We start from the raw sequence: 19,517 nt of genomic DNA on the forward strand, positions 1-19,517 counted from the left end.
TGAGCCAAGGGCATGAAGTGACCCCAGAGGGGAGATGCTGAGAGCCAGTGCTGAATGGGGTCTGTAGGATGAAACCTTGCTATTTCTGGGAGAGGAGAAGGGGCAAACCCTCAAGATGGCCTTCTAAGTGCTTGAGTATTTCCATAGGTGCAGACTTAATATGATTTAACATTTATGAGCCCATATGCCCAGGATTTTTCATCTAAATGCAATAAATGTAGTGAATTCATCATCTGGAATGAGCTGCTTCTCTGCCCTGGGCTGAACTGGGGCATTTCTTAGAAGTGCTGGCAATAAGACAAAAATCCTGTTTCCTTGAGAGATGAGGTGTAAGTGCTCTGCAAGGTCTGGCTTCCTTCAGCACCAAGAACAACAGGGCTGTAAGATCTCTTGCCTCATCACTGGAGGTGTTTAAGGCCAGCTGGGATGGAGTTTGGAGCAACCTGGCCTACAAAAAGGTGTCCCTGGCCTTGCAGGGGGGTTGGAGCTGGATGATCTTTGGGCTCTCTTCCAATCCCAAACACTCTATGAAATTTCATGCTTTTTCCCTTGTGAGAGAAAAATAGTTATTTTATAGATTGAGGCAATAATTTGCTATCTGTTTGGCTGGGGCTTAATCTCCTTCTGTTGCAGAGTGCCATGCAAAGCAGCCACTTCTATCAGAGAGCTCAGAAAGGCTGGTTTTGCTTAAACATTCTTATTTTACAACCGGCACCATGGTTTATGTAGGGTGACAATTGCTCCTCACCACGTGAACTTTTGGATTGCTGTGCTGAGCAAAATCTGCCCAGTTTTCTCCTAAACACCTTTCTTTCCTAGCATAACTCATTACTCACAGTGTGCTGCTATAATTTATAGATGGCTGTGCCTCGAGGAATGAAATGACCTCTGTCACTATCACATAAATAAGGCTTAGGAATGCCAGGATTTTCATATCAGATGGAGTGGGCTCCTTTCAGAGCTTATAGAGAAATAGTGGCATGGTATAGATTTATTTAAGACTGCAATAGTTTCATGAACATTGTGCTGCCAGCATTACTGTCTGAAATAACAAAATTGGAACTCAAAGAGCGGGGGAAGAAAGGACACATGATGGCTATTAAAAAATAACTGGCTGTTTAGTCAATACAAGTTCAGGGATGTTGGCTGGTAAATCTCAACTCTTCTCTAAGGTTTGACTGCGTATTAAAATATATCAATAGCTATTCCATTATGTGACTGACCTATTGCCTGGAGGTGTTTTTACAAAGAATAGCATTGACATCAACCACCCAAAAAGTGATGTAAAAAAAAAAAATCATCTTGCTTGGCAGTGTTTTTTTTTGTCAAGAAAGGAACAGAGAAGATGCTGATTTCAGGCCATGAATGTGTGGAACCAAATGCAGGCTATTGTGCAAGTAGAGACTATCAGTTAAAAAGGTTCAAAAAAGGCAATTAATTTTCAAAATGCTGCAAATTCTCTGTCCTGGGGGCCAAATTCTGCCTTGAATGCCCCTCGTGCACCCTGGCAGTGCTCAGCCTTGGGGATGCTCCCACTGGGCTCTGCATGGAGAAGGGGAAAATACTGGAAAGTGCTCCTGATTTATTTTGTCCTCTCTCATATCAGTGCAAATCTGGCCTCCCTTTAATAGTGCCTGAGAGAATATTCTTCCATCTGCATCTTTCCTGGGCAGGTGAAAGTTACCCATTTCCTCTGTATGGTGGAATTTGGGGCCAGGGTTTGATTCCTCTTTTAGTGCCATCAGCTTTCCTCTAGGGCAGCCCTAAAAATGCTAAATTTCTTCAGATTTACACCACAGGAGGTGAGAGTCTCTTTTGACTCCTGTTAGACACCCAGACTGGGATGGCCAACAGTGACATGCTGTTTTTAAAGTCTTTATTTTGTAAAACTGAATTCTCAGTTGCAGCTGCAGCTTCGTCGCTTGGGTTTCACCCGTGATGATTTATGGATAATTATAATTAGTCTAATAGGCCATGAAGACCTTTAAAAAAGCCTAACAAGGAAGAGAATGCTTTAGTCTCACTAAACCCACTAAATTAAACACGTGCTTTCAGCAGAGGACAAAGAAGGGCTTACTGGAAACTCAATACAATAAAAATAGTCTTATAAAGATTTGGCAATGCTACTCGTTAACAGAACCATATTTTCTCTGAATCCCTCAGGACTGTTAAAACAAGATTTGAAGTGATTGCAAGTGAAATAATTTGGACGAGAATATCTCTTCATAGCACAAACTTGTCTTTAAACTGGCAGAATTATCTGCCTCATCTTATAACATGTGAGGGCATCATGAGGCCTTGATAAAAGAAGGCTAAGGGAAAACCTCATCCCCATTTTCCAGCTTTTAAAGAGTGGATACAAAGAAGATGGAGGATCCCTTTTTACAAGTAGGAACATGGAAAAGATGAGGGAAAATTCAGATTGACCACAAAATAATTTTTTTCACAATGAGAGCAGTTATCCATCGGAATAATCTCAGCACTGGTGGATTTCCCAGCATTGGGCACTTCAGGTTCAGCAGGAAAGGGTGCTGGACTCTCTTGTCTAGACTGTGCTTTTGCCAATAAAATTTAGACCAGATGAACCCTGAACCCTCTGTGGAGGCTGGTATTCTATGATCCCATGATCTCAAAGAAGAGCTGCAAAATGCCAAGACTATTTCCAACCTACTTTCAACACCAGGACATTATCCCTATTTATTCTGTTTGCTGCAGCATCACTAATGTCCCTCTGCCTGTAAAAGTTATGAACCTAATTTAAGTTTAAAAGTCTTGTTTCTGTACCATAAAAGGCCATGAATTCATACACAAGTCAATTCTTTATTTTCACATCTGTATTGGTTTCTGTTTTGTTGTTGTTGCTGTTGAGAGCAGATCATTGTTGCTGTGTAAGCCATCAAATATACTTCTTAAAGATTGTTTTGTAATGAACTCTATCTTTCAGTATGCTATTGAACCAGGAATTTGGAATCAGAGAGGCAGAACAAAGTTAAAAAAATCCCATAAAATGAATCTCCCTCTATTTTAAAATGTGTAATATATTTTTTTTCCCTGTGAAAAGATGTTATTGTGTCTCTGGTCCATGGATATAAAAATTACTGAGTGCATGCAGCTGAGCCTGCCTCTGCTGCAAGATACAAAAAGTACTAAACAAAAATTGTCTCAGGCACCTGTACCCACCACTTATACAAACCCCACAGCATTCAAGGTGTAATGTAACTGCAAATATTCAATTTGCCTTTAGAACGTGACAAAATACCTTCCAAGAACTCGTTGTGATTCACAGAAATTTTACAGGTCCTGAACCCAGTTAATGTTATTAAATAATCTTGCCATGGAACAGTCTCAGATCTCTTTTTGGGCAGTAGCTCTAAGCACAAGGAGTGAGGAGCAGCCCTAATAAAAACCCCACAGAGGTTTAGGAAGGAGGTTTGATGCCCTCTGTTTGTGTGACCTGTGCTGCTGAAGGCAGGTGGCATTACTGTGTCTCCAAGACGGAGATTTGCGCCGTCCATCTCCACGCAGGAGTAAAATAAAAGGTAAATAATAAAAAAAAAAAAAAAAAAAATAAATGTAGGAATAAAATAAAAGGTAATAATAAAATGAAAAATAATAATAAAATAATCAATAAAAAAAGTAAAGTACCTTCCAAGAACTCACTGTGATTCACAGAAATTTTACAGGTCCTGAACCCGGTTAATGTTATTAAATAATCTTGCCATGAAACAGTCTCAGATCTCTTTTTGGGCAGTAGCTCTAAGCACAGGAGTGAGGAGCAGCACTAATAAAAACCCCACAGAGGTTTGGGAGGGAGGTTGGATCCCCTGTGCTGCTGGAGGCAGTGGCGTTACCGTGTCTCCCAGGCGGAGATTCGCGCCGTCCATCTCTATGTAGGAAAACGGCTGCAGGGTCGTCTCCTGGTGGATCTGCTCCCTCTTCCCAGGGCCGGAGAGGCGAGACCAGAGCACCCTGAACTGCACTGGGGGCTCAGGGGCAGCGGGGCTGTAGCTGCACTTCAGGTGCACTCGGCCTTGCACGAGCTCGGGGGTGATCCATGGTTGCAAAGCCGGGCTTGAGAGCTTCTCTGGAAAAGGAGAGCAAAAGAGGGATGGAGCACAAAAACTTATTTTGCTGTTATGGTTGTTCACCTAACAAGAAGATGTCAGTGTAATTAAACATGGGATGAGCACTACGTTTTGTCTTCTGGTGACTTAATTAGTAACCATGCAAGCAAGAAGGTGTGTTTTGTATGAAATGCAAAAATTGCTAATTGTGTCCTGACTACCTATTGCTGACTACCATCTGACCTTCTGGTTTTGAATTTTTTTTTTAATTTGGCAGTGAGAAAAACATTATTGAAATGAAGCACTCAGATTAATACAAATTAATTACTCTGGCAAAGGCCCTCAGCTTTGCACTTCCTTGGAGCACAGCCTTTTGATCCAAGTTTTGCAAGAAGCCCAGGAGAGATATGAGAAATCACTATTTTGCAGAGGCAAACTGACTCCCAGAAAGCAGCCAGCCTCTATTGCCTTACTGAACATCCTTTCCAGGCTTTTTTAGGACGTGTCTAGGCTAGGTCTGCTCAATATAGTCTCCCTCTGCCCAGAATAATGCTATTGCTCTAAAAATACAGCTTGCTTTCTGTAGGCTTCAACAAGTAATGAAGTCTGAAACCTTTCTTCCTGTTAAACTCCCCTAGAAAGTAGAAACAAAGAAAGGTATAATAGTGTAAGGGGATGTTTTTCATCTCTAGGGACCCAGACTCAAGCAAAACATGAAGCTGGTTCAGATGCTTTGAAAGGATAAATTAAGTAATTTTTCCAGACAAGTGTAGAAAATATAATATGTGGGAACCCAAGAGAATAAAATATGAAGCTGTTCTAGCAGAACAGAGAACCAATGTGTTAACATCTGTCCAGGGCAAACAGCAAGAGGCAAGAAACAAGTTACTTAAAAAATGAATAAAGACCAGTTGTTTATACCCTTTTGTATTTCATTTCTTAGAGGAGCTGCCTCAAACCGTGGCTCACATCATGGCTGTGTGCAGGAAATTATCCCAGAAGGACAGAGTTAGGTGATCAGCTCAGGGGACGATGTGAGTGGAATTGCAAGCACGAACTCTGCTTTTCCCAGCTGTGTCCTTTCTGCCAAGTTACGGAGTTTTAAATTCAGCTTGTTTTGCAGCTCAGGAGCGCTGATTGCTGTCCTGCTCCTGAGCCTCCAGCAGAAGGAGCCAGGGAATTGACCCCAACACAAAGCCATGGCAGCTGGACCCAGCTGAGCCTCCTGTGGTGCAATATTTACAGCTGAATTGAAGCCATGAGGTAAAAAAACACAGTAAAAAAACTCCAGATTTGGGGTTTTTTTCCATCCAATGCATGAGACTGCGAAAACTAAAGGCTAGAAATAAAGACTCTAAAGGACTGCACCTCTCTGAAAATGAGATTGGGAAGGGATAAGCATTATTTTCTTAGAAATGTAGGTGGCTTTATATCACCGAACAGGTATGAATCATCAAATAGGACAAAATTATTCACCCAAAATGTATCGGCAAAAAAGTTCTTTGAACAAGAGTAGTGGAAATCTTATAGTTTATAAAAAAGCCAAGCTTAAACTGAAAAATGACTATTCAGTTAAAAAGTAATTTCTGAGTAAGAATCGGTTTCATTTATTTTAATGGATTTTTTTATTTCTAATACTGAATTAATCTCATGTCCTTTGAGCCTTTCTTCCTTCCTTCCTCTTCTTCAAGTAGGAATGTTAAAATATTGATAAAGATAAGAAAATAGTTATCTTTCTCTTTAAAATTTATTTAAGCTTGGAGTTTGAAAATTGAAAAGCTGATAACCCTAGTTTCTCAGTGTCATGTTTCTGTCCAAAAACACTAAAAGGAAAGTATAAAGGTAATTTTTTCATTTTGAGAAAGAAGCATGTTTTCTGATGAAATCTACATGCACCTGGCCATGCTCCAAAGTTCAGGAGGTTTAACTGAATGAGCAATTGCTTTCTGCTTTCCCTTTGTTTCCTAGCTACCGAGCAGGGGTTACATCTCTCGTAGTAGGCTGAAAATTATTTCTGACGAGAACAATTATATAAATGTCATGAAAAAGATGTTATCAATTTGGTTGGTTTTTTTTTTTCCTCCTTGCAGAGTTTCAGAATTACCTTTTTTTGAGGGGGGAGACTGTATTATTAAAGATAAGGAGAGGCCTTAGAGACAGTCTCCTGGATACAGAGCCTGGGTACAGCTGAGATGCCTCGGCTCACTCGCTTTGCAACTTCAAGCCAAAGTGGAGCCAAAGACAGTGGGAAAGGTTACACGTGAGCTGTGACCAAGCAGAGAACGCTCCAGCAATACACACCAGATTACATTTTGCACTGGTAATAGGAGCTATTCTTCAGGAACACCTTGGACTGCCACTGATTTATTTCCCACACGCTCCACGCCTTAGCGGCAGCGACGCTTGACTCGCAAGGTCAGCGAGATGCGCGCTGCAACACGGGGCCTTTGAGCACCCAGCCTGAGAGGCACAAGCAATCTTATTGATGAATTCTGTGCTGCTCCTCACCTTCTGCACAGTAGCCCATGCATCCCGGGGTGGGCTGCAGGAGATAGACAAAGAAAGCGCCGCAGTTCCTGACGGCGACGGGGATGCGGAACAGGCAGCAGTCCCTGGCGCCCCCAAAGCCCTGCCAGCTGGCACAGCCCGTCAGCCTCTTGCTCTCCCCTGGAGCTGGCAGAGATTCCGACTTCAGGGACAGCCACACCGGCGCTTGGGTCCCGCATTTGTTCATCTGAGGGCGCACACAAAGGAGACGTTTGAGTACGGTAAGATTCCGTTCAGGAAAAGGAACGGAATCGTGGAATCAGAGAACAAAGTCTAACAAACACTCTGGAAAGAAGAATTTGATATGATCAAGTTGATTTCATTTGATGTGATCAAATAAAATGCAATAAAACAAAAAAAAAATCTGGAAAATTTGGAAATGGAGCGACTACAACCAAATGGACTGAGATTAAATGAGGGGTAGTGCAAACAACCAAAACTTGCCAAAATTACTACAATTAAGATCCTGAAATCGGGGAAGAAAAGTAAACAAAGAGACAGGAGAAGAATTTGAAGAAATGAAACATTAAAAAAAAAAGAAAAAGGAAAAATTCCGGTACCAAGTGAAAATAATAAAAGTGAGTGAGATGACAAGAAGTGGAGGGAATTGGACCAAATCTTGCCCAAATAATCCTCATTGAAATCTTGAAATCAGAGAACAAAGACCAATACACACTTTGGAAGGGAGATATGATCAAAAATAATGCAATTGAATAAAACCAGAAAATTAGGAAACTGAGTGACTACAACCAAATGGACTGAGATGAAATGAGGGGCAGTGAAAATGACCAAAACTTGCCAAAATTACTCCAATTAAAATCCTGAAATCAGGGAAGAAAAGTAAACAAAGAGACAGAAGAAATGAAACATTATAAAAAAAGAAAAAGGAAAAATTCTGGTACCAAGTGAAAACAATAAAAGTGAATGGGATGACAAGAAGTGCAGGGAAACGGATAGAAGCTTGCCCAAATAATTCTCATCGGAATCACAAGATTTCATTCCCTTTCCTGAAAGTGGAGATCACTAAAACCCAAGAGCCTGTGTGAACCTGGAGGGTCAGTGAAAAAGCTGTGTGGGTGGGGATGAAAATGTCTTGCACGGTTTTGAGCAGTGGCTTTACACAGACAAAACGCTTAAAGGACACAATAACAGGATTCCAAAGTATATTCCTCTGGTTTTGGTTGGTTTATATGAAGAGGATGAAAGCATAAAAGCAGGCTAAATCACCTGCCCCCAAACCATCTGCCCTGCTCCTGACAGCTCCTGCCCTTCCAGCACACCCTGGACACATTTGTGGGGTCTGTACCTCTCCCTCATTCTGCAAGAGAGACGCATATGAAAGATGGAAAAACCATATGTGCAGGATATGCTTGACTTAACTTTCTATTTTTTTTTTTAATTTTATTTTTGCTTTCAGGCTTTTATCTATTAACAAATTCCCTGAATACAGAAAATCCCAAAGCAGAAGGCACTGGTCTTAAAAGGTTTAAATGACAGCATGTTGAGTCATGGCCAGGAGAGACTGATTTCCATTTCCCAACCTAGGGATGTATGTTCAGGAATCTCAGATCTGAGCTGCCCTCTGTACCTGTCAGGCTCTCTCTCCTGACTAAAGGAACATGGTTCTCTAAAGCTGTCTCTAATTTAAGCACCTCAGTGAGGAGATTAGGTGTAATCAGGGCCTTATTAAATATACAAAGCCAATTACAATGGTGACTCATTTTTCTGCACCATTACCTAGCATTTGCCAATATGCAAAGCACAGAGGTATTTGAGCTAAAGTTTGGAAATTATTACCAAATACTGACAATAATTTGCTCTCAGACATCAGTCATATTCAGCAGAGCATGACTGCTGCTGTCACTTTGCATTTCTTCAGCCAATGACAGTGAACCATCTCTACTAGACCAGCTCGGGGAACGTGATTCTTCTCAGTGTGTTTGGCTATAAATCATATTGGGAAAAAAAAAAAACAAAAACAAAAAAAACAACTCAAAACCCAGCATTTTTTCCCATTGGCCCAGGTTTCCTGTTTCTCTTTCAAGATCGAACGTTATTTGTGACAGCAGGGGAAGCAGTGAAAGCCAAAGGATAAATTTATTATGTCACGCACCAGTTCCCTCCTGCAGGCTGAGTTGTACCTGGGAGCTATTCAAGCCAGGAAGCAGGGGCAGGGGAGAAGGGGTGCACACCCAGGACATCCAGGGTAGGAGAAAAACAATCAACAAGGTGACATAGCACAGTCTGATTTCCATTTGGAGCCAGTTATTGTAAGCTTCTGAAAACAAGGATTCCAGAGAGACACCACTGAAATTGTCCAAGGTTGTTGGGTTTGTTTTATTTTTTCTTCCTAAAAAGTGGCAGCAGCTGAGCAGAGAGGCTCACCCTGCCTCCCCTGTGTGGTGTCCTGGTGGTCTTGCAGGTGGCACTGGAGCTCCCTGGGGAGCAGCAGCCTTCCAGCACCCTGCAAGCAAAGGGGGCCAACATAAAAATTCTTCTAGGTGGAATTTAAACCAATCCCTTCCCTTGCTTTCTTTAATACCCACATGATGTGTAAGTTTCAAGAGGATTGTTCTGTTTGTTTATTTACAGCTTTATGGGATACGAGTGTTTTCTGTGCTGGTAAAAATACAGGAGATGGGAATTTATTGCATCCTGGTCAACTTCTGGAGTGCAAGGAGTGGTGTGGAGAAGCATGTTTCCAAAGCATGCTTATGAGCACACACTTGTAATGACCTGGAAAAGTGGAAAAGACAACATCCAGAGAAGCAGCATGGGAAAGGAGAAGAATGCAAACTGAACCTCCATGGTTTCTGCTTCATCCTCATCTGGGTGTGATACCTGCAGCCTGAATTTCCTCTTCAGCAAGGAAACCACAAACTTCAGTGCCTCTGTAAAGATTGCTGGACTGGAACATTCTTTTTGAACTTACACTGAACGCAGGTATTAGTGAGTTCACCCTGGAGGTGTTTGGAACCACACAAGCTGGAAGAATTAGTTATGGGGAGCAGAGCAGCAGGGATGGGTGAGCACTGGATTTCAATGGATGTGTGCAAACTCAGAGAGTCTTCTAGGAAAGGGTTTGGTGAGGAGACACAGCACAACCTACCCATCCCAAATGAAAAAAATCCTCTTGCAATTCTCTGTAAAAGAACTTTTGTTGCTTGAAATGTGCTACAGCATCCATCTGATGCTGCCTTTACCAATGTAACTGGTGCCAGCACTGGGAGTGCAGCTGCTGGGCTGCCTCTGGCCAGGCACACACAGTGCCTCAGTTTCCCTGGCTGCCTGACCTTGGGCTGATAACAAATCACTGACTCTCTGTGTACCTCACTTCCTTATCTCTCAGCCAGAGGTGGAGGTGGCTGAGATGGTAATAGCCTTTGCTGCCTTGCAGCAGGGCTGGGAAGGTAATTCATTAATGAGACACCCATCTCTCTGCTGTGCTGGGGGCCATGGAGATAAATAGATGTGAGTGCATTCTGGCTGTGAAAAAAGGCAGAAAGTGATCCATACATAAAACTGGGCCTGGATCTCTCGTTAACACACAGAGGAAAACCTGAAATGCTGGAATAAGAGGATGGTGGTTCCCCCCCCCTGTTTTTATCCTCACCAGCAGTCCCTGAGCCATTTCAGTGCTGGAGAAAGTGCGGATTGGCATCACTGATGTCAGAATGCAGCTTTCTGATAAACCCCCATGGGGATCTCCTGCATTTGCCCTGGCCAATCTTGCACTGAAACCACTTGAGAGACGGTTTGTTATATAACATGCAAAAATTACAAGCAATGACCAATCCTTCTGAGGGTAAAAAAATCAGACTGTGAGACAGCAAGTCATTGCAGCAAGCTGTGATACAGGATTACAGGCCGGCCAAGGAAGGATTTTGCTATAAATCAAGTATTTCTGTTTTCCTGGCAGCTCTATGACACACATGAATTTATTTTCTATTATGAGCTGCATGTGGTCCTTCTGAGTCAGGCAAGTTGCCACACACTAGCCAAAAGGATTTGCTGCATGAGGCCTCTGTGAGTTAGAAGACAGACCTGGGAAGGCAACGGCAAATGTATATTCATATGTTCAAACAGCAGTAGAGATAAGAACAGGAAAAAAACCCAGAAAAAAACCCAAACAAAACAAAAAAGCAAAGAAACTTAGAAGAATAATCTAGGAGAAGAGGCTTCAAAGAGCCAAAATTTTCAAGTCCCCACTGTGTCATGATTTGCATTGAATTTTGTAGCTGTCATTTGGGAGAGTAACCAGAAAATTGAATACAGAGGCAGCAAATGATTGGCATTTAAAACAGAGCATTTACCTGCAATGCCTGCAGTCACTGCTGCTTTAGGGATGTTGGAGAGACGTGGGAGTCTCACTCAGCAGCATTTCCAAAAGGAAGGAGGAATTACACAGCTGCCTCCATGGGAGAGCAAACTCCACAGGTTCAGGTGTCCAGCTTGCACAAAGGAGAATTCTCCAATCAGAAGGGACGCTTCAGTCTCTTGGCAGCCTTCTTTAGTATCCTTCCATACTTTATCCAATTGTAATTAAGTGGTGTTTTTAATCTTCAAAGCATTTTATAAACCTCACCCAATTAATCTTTGCAACACCTCAATGTGGCAGGTAAGCATTCATTAGGTATTTTTGATTCCTAATTAGACACCAGATAATAATTTAAATAATCCAATTTAGAAAACCTAAACAATAAAAAAAAAGTTTTCACCCTTTGCCAAAACAAGGGAACAAGCCATTCTTGTTTAATCCAATGGTATCTCCTTCCATTTGCTTGGGGTTTGGAGTATCAACCAGTTTGATTGATTGGACACTGTGGTTCTTCATAATTGCACAAAGAAATCAAGCTCGATTGTTCTTGTCACTTGGGTATTGCTGAAATTATGCTGTTAAAAATAAGTAGCACCATATGTGAGGAATGCATTGTTTTAGTTGGATGGAGATGGAAGGCTTTTTGGTGTGCTGCTGGTTGGCAGTTAAAGCATTATGATTTTGCATCTGTTGCCCACTCAAAACTTTACTTTAGCTTTTTTTTTTTTTTTTTAATTTCTTTGTAGTTAGTTAAAGTAAATAAGTTTGGTGTTTTTTTTTAATTTCAGACTGGGGCCAAACTCCACAGAAATCAGTTTACGTCAGGAATATCTGTAGTAGCAATTAAACTGGTGCTTGTCTTGTTTTTCTTTTAAGCACATGCCTCTGAACAATAAAGGCTGTAATTGTAATTTCTACAGAAGGGGTTTTGCATGTCTGAAAAACAAGCAAGAAAAACAAAGGCTCTTCATACCTAGCATTATGAGTTGGAATATTCACGTAAGTGTTCAAGAAAGAATTACAGATTAAATAATACCTTGAAAGTGTCACTTGCTTTTAAATTCATAGAACAATTGCAAATCAAAGTGGGGCTGGATTCAGAGCAAAATAATAATTGGAACAAAATAATAAATTAATGGCATGCAGCTGAGGTGCTGTGATTTTTGATTGTGAGTATAAAATGTTCTCCAAGAGGTTTAAGAGGAGAGAATGAAACTAAGTATGGAAAAAATAAATCTTCTCCTTTAGGGACTGACATATTAAGCATCATGAGCAGGTTAGATTTGCCATGCTTTACCATGACCTTGTTTTATACACCAAAGATTAGCATTTAAACCTGTGTTTGATCCTAGTATATGTGTAAGAAAGTAAACCTATAGTGCTAAAAATGAAACTATTGAGAAAATATCAACCCTTACTAGGGTTGGTATAACACATCCTCCATTTACATGAACATTTACAGTTGCACATGAATTTAAACCACGCTCAGATTTGGAGAGGGTTTTGCTCATTTAGAGGATGAAATTTCTGAAGAAAGGCATTGTAAGTTATCTTGATAACCCATCACAGGCAGGTGTTATTGGACAGGTCTCTAACAGAGTCTCATATCCATAAGTAGCCCGTAGAGAAGCTTGATACAGAATTGTGTGTGCCAAAAAATTGCAGTTATGGGGCTGGCACATGGCAGAGAAATTAATTTAAATCACAGAACCTGTGGGGCTGGAAGGGACCCACAGGGATCATCGAGTCCAAACGCTGTCCCTGCACAGGAACAACCCCAAGGGTCACACCAAGAGCCTGAGAGCATTGTTCAAACACTCCTGAGCTCTGTCAGGACCTGTGGGTCACTCCCTTGCAGTTCTTGGAGCTGTGGCCACTTCCCTGGGGAGCCTGTTCACTGCCCAACCACCTCTGGGGAAAAAACCTTTTGCTAATATCCACCCTCAACCTCACCTGACACAATTTCAGGCCATTCCCTCGGGTCCTGTCACTGTCACCAAGTGCCTGCCCCTCCTCTTGCCCTCACAAGAAAACTGAACAACCCAGAAGTGTCTGAACCCAGAAGTCTCTGAACCAAGGGTTGCTGGAGATTGTTACTGTGCAAAAAATGAAATTATTCCCCTTTCCTGCCATTCCCTCCAGAAAAATACATTCAGCTGCTGGCGAGGACAAGCACCTGGGGCCAGTGGAACTTCTCCACGGGAAGAAGAGAATTTTCAGCCCATTTCTGGCTTTGCTGTGAGTGTGGTGTGGCATTTGAATTTGCATTACAGGCAGCAGCGTGCACTGCTCTGCTGTAATCCACAGATTGATCTTTTATCTGACTGTGGAGCAGAGCTTCAATAACATCAGTGTGTGATGTTCCCTCACATTTCTTTTTAATGTTAGTGCCTCCCACAGGGCTTGCCCATATGTATCCAGGTGTATGCATATACCCTGTATTATTTGAATTCAGAATTCAGCTGGAATTTCTGTAATTGATGTGTGTTTTCCCATATTGGCTGTTAAGTACTTCTCTGTATTTTTAATAGATTTTCTGTTGAGCTTTAATTTTTCCATCTTTTAATCTTCCTCTGAAGGTCATTTTACTATGGTCTGGCCATGTCTGTGCATTGTTTCTTGCTTCTTAATATACTGCTTTAATCTTAGTAAAAGCTCCACTGTACTTTTTTTCATTCAGTGTTTTTGCCTTTCACAGAAGATTTGGCAGTTCTTGAAGAACAAACCATGATCTGCAGCAGCAGCCTCAACACAGGAGGATCCAAAATTTGCAAATTTTTATTGGACTTCTACTACAATATATTTTTGGATAGGGAAGTGGCTGTGGCCAGGAGTGCATGTCCAGGATCTGATAATTGCTGTGCCTCCTTTGGGAGCACGGGGGGAAAGGCAAGGAAGAAACAGAGGGAGGAAGGTCAGGATCATTTGTTACCTGCCCTGAGAAATTCAGCAGGCAAAGCCTAAATTGGAAAGCTCCTTCAATCAAAAACATTTTGCCACTGGAGGAATAAGTTTATGGACAGCACTTGGATTCAAGGCATGGCAAGTTCAGGAATGCAATTAATATTTTCACTTTCTCTGACATAAAAGCTTTTGGGTTTTTCTTCTGTCTTTTTTTTTCACTTTGTAGCTTGTGGGGTTTTCTTCTGTTTTTTCTCCCCTTTTTCCCCCCTTTTTTAATTAAATGAGTGGATGAGAAACAGCTCCTTAAGAACTGCTGCTCGTTTTCCAGTGCAAAGTTTGCTGTGCCCCTGAGCTGTAGCAGGGCTGCATTCTGGGGCTCTCACAACCCCCCCTGTGTGAATCTAACACTCCCTGTGCTTGTGAAACAATGTGCAGACAGGGACATATTCTTGTCGTGGAGGTTTGTTTCATGGCAAGGCTCAGAACACAGGCATTGAGAGGCTGCCTGGAGGAGTCAGGCTGTGGGAGCTCCCCTCCCGTGTCGCAGACATCTTTTCATGAAAAATCCTTTCCTTAGGATTTTTTCCTCCTGGGAAGCTGGGAAGCCTCAGGAACAAAATGTAAACATTGATTATCTGCTGCTGTGGAATGCAACAGGTGCATCTGGGATTGGTCCATCTTAGATGTTTATAATTAATGGCCACTCACAGCCCAGCTGGCTCAGACTCTCTGTCCGAGATACAAGCCTTTGTTATCATCCTTTGCTGTTCTATCTTTAGCTTAGCCAGCCTTCTGATAAAACCTTTTCTTCTATTCTTTTAGTATAGTTTTAGTGTAATATATATCATAAAATAGTAAATCAAGCCTTCTGAAACATGGAGTCAGATCCTCATCTCTTCCCTCAACGTAAGACCCCTGTGAACACCGTCACACCCCAGCACAAGCCATTTGTCCTCCCACTCTTCTCTCCCACACTCCAAATCTCTTTTATGGCTTAAATCCCTCCTGAGCTCAGCTGGGTGACAGGAACCCTTACCTACCAGCGCTCTGAATTAAGGAGTTAATCTCATCTGTTGATAAGCAGCTAATTGTATCTGGCCAGTATCAACATGCTATCGCTGGGTATATATCTTACAAGGTGCTGGAGTAATGTACTTTTTAATTCTGCAGCCGTATTGTCAGGCTTTATTTGGTCTCTTTTCTCTTCTATCTGTTCAAGGTTTTGTCTTTGACTTTTTTAATTAAAATCAGCTCGCTCCAGCCAGACTGGAATGTCCAATAATAACTGCTTATTAAGGAGTGGAAGCTGCACAGTTATTAATTTAAATTAGTTTGTTCCAGAGGTTTTGCTGAAATTAAATGGAAAACCAAATCAAACAATGATTTAATTAAGTGGAAGAGATAGAATGTAGAGGCAGATTTAGAAGGTGAAGATCTAAAAGAAGTGTATTCTTTCAGTTTTGACATCTAACAGATGTAATTCTTCATCAGCATGGCGAAGCAGAGATTTACTGCCATTCAGAGGATAATGAAGAAACCAATGGCAAGAATTATGTTACAAGATAAGAAACTAAACTAATGAATATACCTTCACAAACCTGAATGAAAAACTCCAGAGAAGAGATTAAAAGAAACAAAAGCATGCATTGTAAAAAAGCAATCTCAAATAGCATTGCTGCACACTCAGAATTGCTGAAATATAATGAAAAATTAAATAATATTATAGAATATGTATGTACACTTACAGAGCAACCTGGAAAACTTCATAGTGCATCGGGATATTTGAGGATGTCAAATGAAATTAATATTTCAATAATAAGCCCGCCACTTAATTAATGTCAATAAGATTTATAGTTTATATATGCAAAGTGTTAAAAATTCTACAGAAATAACAACTATCTCTTAACATTTCACTCAATGTTAAATTATTAAGGTAAACTTCAGTTGTGATGAGTTCACAGGTCCAGTTTGAATGGATATAAAATGTTTTTGCTAATTTTGAGAGGGTTCTCCAGCTAGAGTAGAATCACCCCAAACCAAAGATCCTGGCACTCTAGGTTGAATATTTAATATTTTAAATAATTTATGGTAATTAGTTTATTATTTTCTGAATAATTTTGTTTAACTTTATGTTTGAAATTATGCTAACCTCCTGAAGCTGGGATATTTGAGGTGGTCATGACTTTAGTGAGAGGTTGAAGTTGCTCTGACAACAATGATTGCAAGTGAAACATTATTGTCATACATATTAAACACAGATAAAACCAGATAATTATTGTTTTGTCTCTTTTATAGAGAATGGTAGAGGCTTTTTTGCTCCACAAAGCCATTAGCATACTTATGAAACTAAAGAATGCAAGAATTGATTCAATGCAGAAAGAGGTTCAACGTTAACTCTTCCTTCAGTTTCCCCAAAGATCACTTTAAATATTTTTTCTGATTTTTCCCTTCTGATTTCATCAGCAGAAGAAGTCCCTAACTCATAATAATTTATATGGGAGAAGAGACAGGCTGCAGAATCCATTCTTACAGCCATACAGTTGCTTGGAAAAAGCACAGCTTGAGGTGACATACATGGTTTACTAAAAAATCTCTCTGTGGAGTTGAAAAACACCTGGCTTTATGCTGTATTTCCTAGCCTGGCTGAATATTGGCTGTTCCATGGGGACCCTGGTTTCTGACTGATCCCCTTGCATGTGACAGTGGTGTTGTTGGTTTGATGGTGATGGTGGAGGTTTTGTTGTCGTTATTAATTATTATTATTAATATTATTATTATCATCATCATCATCATCACCACCACCATTCAAGTGCTTTTCCTATTGGGTTTTTTGTTACTGAAATGGCTCCTGAGGTATTAAAGAGTCTTTTTTCCCAGCCCTGCGACCAAAGAAGAAGTTGAGATTCCTCGGCTCTGGTTTTCAAGGTTGTTTATTTTCTCTTATCTATTACATCCTTTCTCTGACCTGCTGAGATCTGTCCCGCAGGTTGGTGCACACTGACTGCCCTTGGGGTGGTGTTATCTTTTTATACTAAGAACTACGCGTATTTTATTTACAATAATTTTCCAATACCTATCACCTATGTTAGACAGTCTGTCTCTACTCTAAACCAATCCAGAGTGTCACCATCACAGCAGAAGATGGAGGAGAAGAAGAAGAAGAAGAAGAAGAAGAAGAAGAAGGAGAAAGACAGGACATGCCCAGATTCCTCCATCTTGCCTCTTGAAGCTCCATTCTAAAAACCCCAAAATTCTACTTTTTCACCTTGTGACAAATTTCCCATCATTCTACTCAAACTCTTGTGACTTGTAACTCTTCATACAAAGTTGTTCATTTTTTCCATGGGCTAAAATCGAAGGCACAGGTGTCTTTGCCTCCGTGCCAAGGTCTCTGAGCCCCCTGCTAGGGTCTCAAGTCCTCCAGGGCAGCCAGAAGAATGTCCTGGGTTCCAACACACCCCACACCCCCGTATCCCCAGTGTATGCACAGCCTAGGACAGCACAGAGAGGGATGGGGAAGGAAAGCCCCCCAGAGGGTTTATTGCAGCTCCCAGGGGAGAGCTCAGGTTCTGCTGACCTCAACACATCTGGTGGGCATTTCCACGGGCCGCTGGCCGAGCATGAGGCGGTACCATGACGGTGGCAAGGAGTGGTCGCACACCAGCTCCTGGCTGGCCGCCCTCTGCAGCTCCAGGGAGTCGAAGCTGGTGCTCCTGCGGGGGTCGCGGAGGATGCGGTGCCCCCCTGGCCAGCACTCGGGAGCTGGGGAGATTGGAGAGGGCAATGAGTTGTTAGTTAATCACTTTAATTCCTCTGGACACCACTAATAACTGCTTAAATCTTGTCTGAGGTTGGAAATGGGTGTGTGTATTCTATTCCTGTCTGTTAGAGGTGGGGCAGTTATCTTCTGTTCATTGGGCAGTTTTCTTTATCTCTTCCACAACCAATCCTCCCTCCGGGAAATACCTTCTGTTAATGGGCCATTAATTATTAATTATTAATTATTGTCGCCCTGCCTTTTAAGATTTTCTAAGCCTTCTGATGTTGACATTCTTGTAACGAACTTTCTCACACAGTTTCTGTAAATATACTCATTGTTTTTCATTCTTTTATGAAGGAGGAGAAATTTGATGGACTGTTGGTTTGTCCAGTGTCATTGGAGAGGTGGGACTGCAGGTGGCATCTTCAATCCACTGTCATTTTTGAAAAACTATAAATGTTGGAGTCAGAAAATAAACTTCCATTTTTTCTTCACCTTGAGAGCAGTGGCGTGTGTTTGTGCTCTTTCACATCCTATAGTGACAAATTATCTTCTGTTAATGGGCCATTAATTATTAATTATCTTCTGTTCATGGGCCATTGAGTGTCCCTGCATGGCTGATAAAATTCCATCATCCCATTGGGAGACGCTCTGCCCAGGGGGGAGGAACCAAGAATTTCTACTTGGATATAACCTAAGGTTTTGGGCGCCACAGCAGCCTTTTCCTACTGCATTGCCAGAGGAGCAGCTTTGGGCTGCCCTGCATTGCCAGAGGGAGCCCAGGCCCATCTGCAGCAGCCCTGGAGCTGCAGAGGAAAACTCCCCCCTTGTGCAGGATCCCTGCTGCAGCAGAGCCACAGCTGGCACTGCAGGAGGGCTGAGCCCCCATGGGATGGGGCTGGGACACCGCCCCGACCCACAGGGAGCCAAGTCCTGTTCTGACGCTGTCACTGTTTGTTGTTTTTTTTTTTTTTTTTTTTTTGTACTATGGCATTTGTATTTTAATTTTCCTAGTAAAGGACTGTTATTCCTATTCCCATATCTTTGCCTGAGAGCCCCTTAATTTCAAAATTATAATAATTTGGAGGGAGGAGGTTTACATTTTCCATTTGAATGAAGGCTCCTGCCTTCCTTAGCAGACACCTGTCTTTTCAAACCAAGACTAACCTATATCCTTTTATGTTCTGATGCGTTTTAGGATTGGGATAATTTTCAAGGGAAACAAATCTAGATTTACATATGTAAAGGTGGAAGCTTAGTAACATAAAGATCTTCGTTATCTACGTTTTCGTCATATCTGAATCAGGACCAAACTCCTTAACCTTTTAAGGTGTTTTCAGCCTAATTTTAGGGATTAACATCTGAGTATCTCCTCCTCAGAAATCAAGTGTTTTGTGGTTCCAAAGCCTTGTGACCTTTGAAAGTATGTGGGGTTTTAATTTCATTTACTACATGCATGAAAGATTTAATCATTATATAAATTGATGCTCAAGTACAAAGTGCTCTTCACATGCTTTTAAATATGTGCTGAGAAGATTAAGAACAAGAAATGTAGAAAAGACAAAAAAACCCAGAAATGGTATAAAAACACCAGCAAAGGGTTTTGAGAAATCAGCTCAAGTTAGGCTTGCAAATATTGAAGCCACAGGTCAGACTCACTTGAGCTTGGCATAAAGCCAAGCACATCGGGGCTTGTGTGTGTGCATCTCAAACTCTGAATCAAACCTGCTGCCCCTTGACGTGCGTTTGTTTACTCGCCTGCCCTGTTTATTTTCATACATTTCTTGACTTTTACAGAATATTGAATTCTTTTCTTCTCACCTAATAAAAAGAGGCCTTGTGGTGATTCTGTTAGAAGTTGTTTATCTCTGAAGAGCCGAGCATAAATGGCCTTTTCTTGGTTTTCTGAGCCATTGCCTGATGA

At 41.4% G+C, this 19,517-nt stretch overlaps 1 protein-coding gene across 1 annotated transcript in view; it reads right to left on the reverse strand.

The window, feature by feature from the left end:
- The window catches only part of LOC131085937 (von Willebrand factor D and EGF domain-containing protein-like), a 172,589-nt gene that overhangs the window by 115,371 nt on the left and 37,701 nt on the right, over positions 1 to 19,517 (reverse strand). Inside the window, exons 2-4 of the mRNA XM_058028517.1 lie at positions 17,411 to 17,595; positions 6,573 to 6,798; positions 3,852 to 4,084 (exon numbers count right to left, since the gene is read on the reverse strand). Of these exons, the coding sequence (XP_057884500.1) occupies positions 3,852 to 4,084; positions 6,573 to 6,798; positions 17,411 to 17,595 (644 nt within the window). The remainder of the gene's footprint in view (positions 1 to 3,851; positions 4,085 to 6,572; positions 6,799 to 17,410; positions 17,596 to 19,517) is intronic.

This window comes from Melospiza georgiana, chromosome 7, assembly GCF_028018845.1.
Source record: "Melospiza georgiana isolate bMelGeo1 chromosome 7, bMelGeo1.pri, whole genome shotgun sequence".
Lineage (NCBI taxonomy): Eukaryota > Metazoa > Chordata > Aves > Passeriformes > Passerellidae > Melospiza > Melospiza georgiana.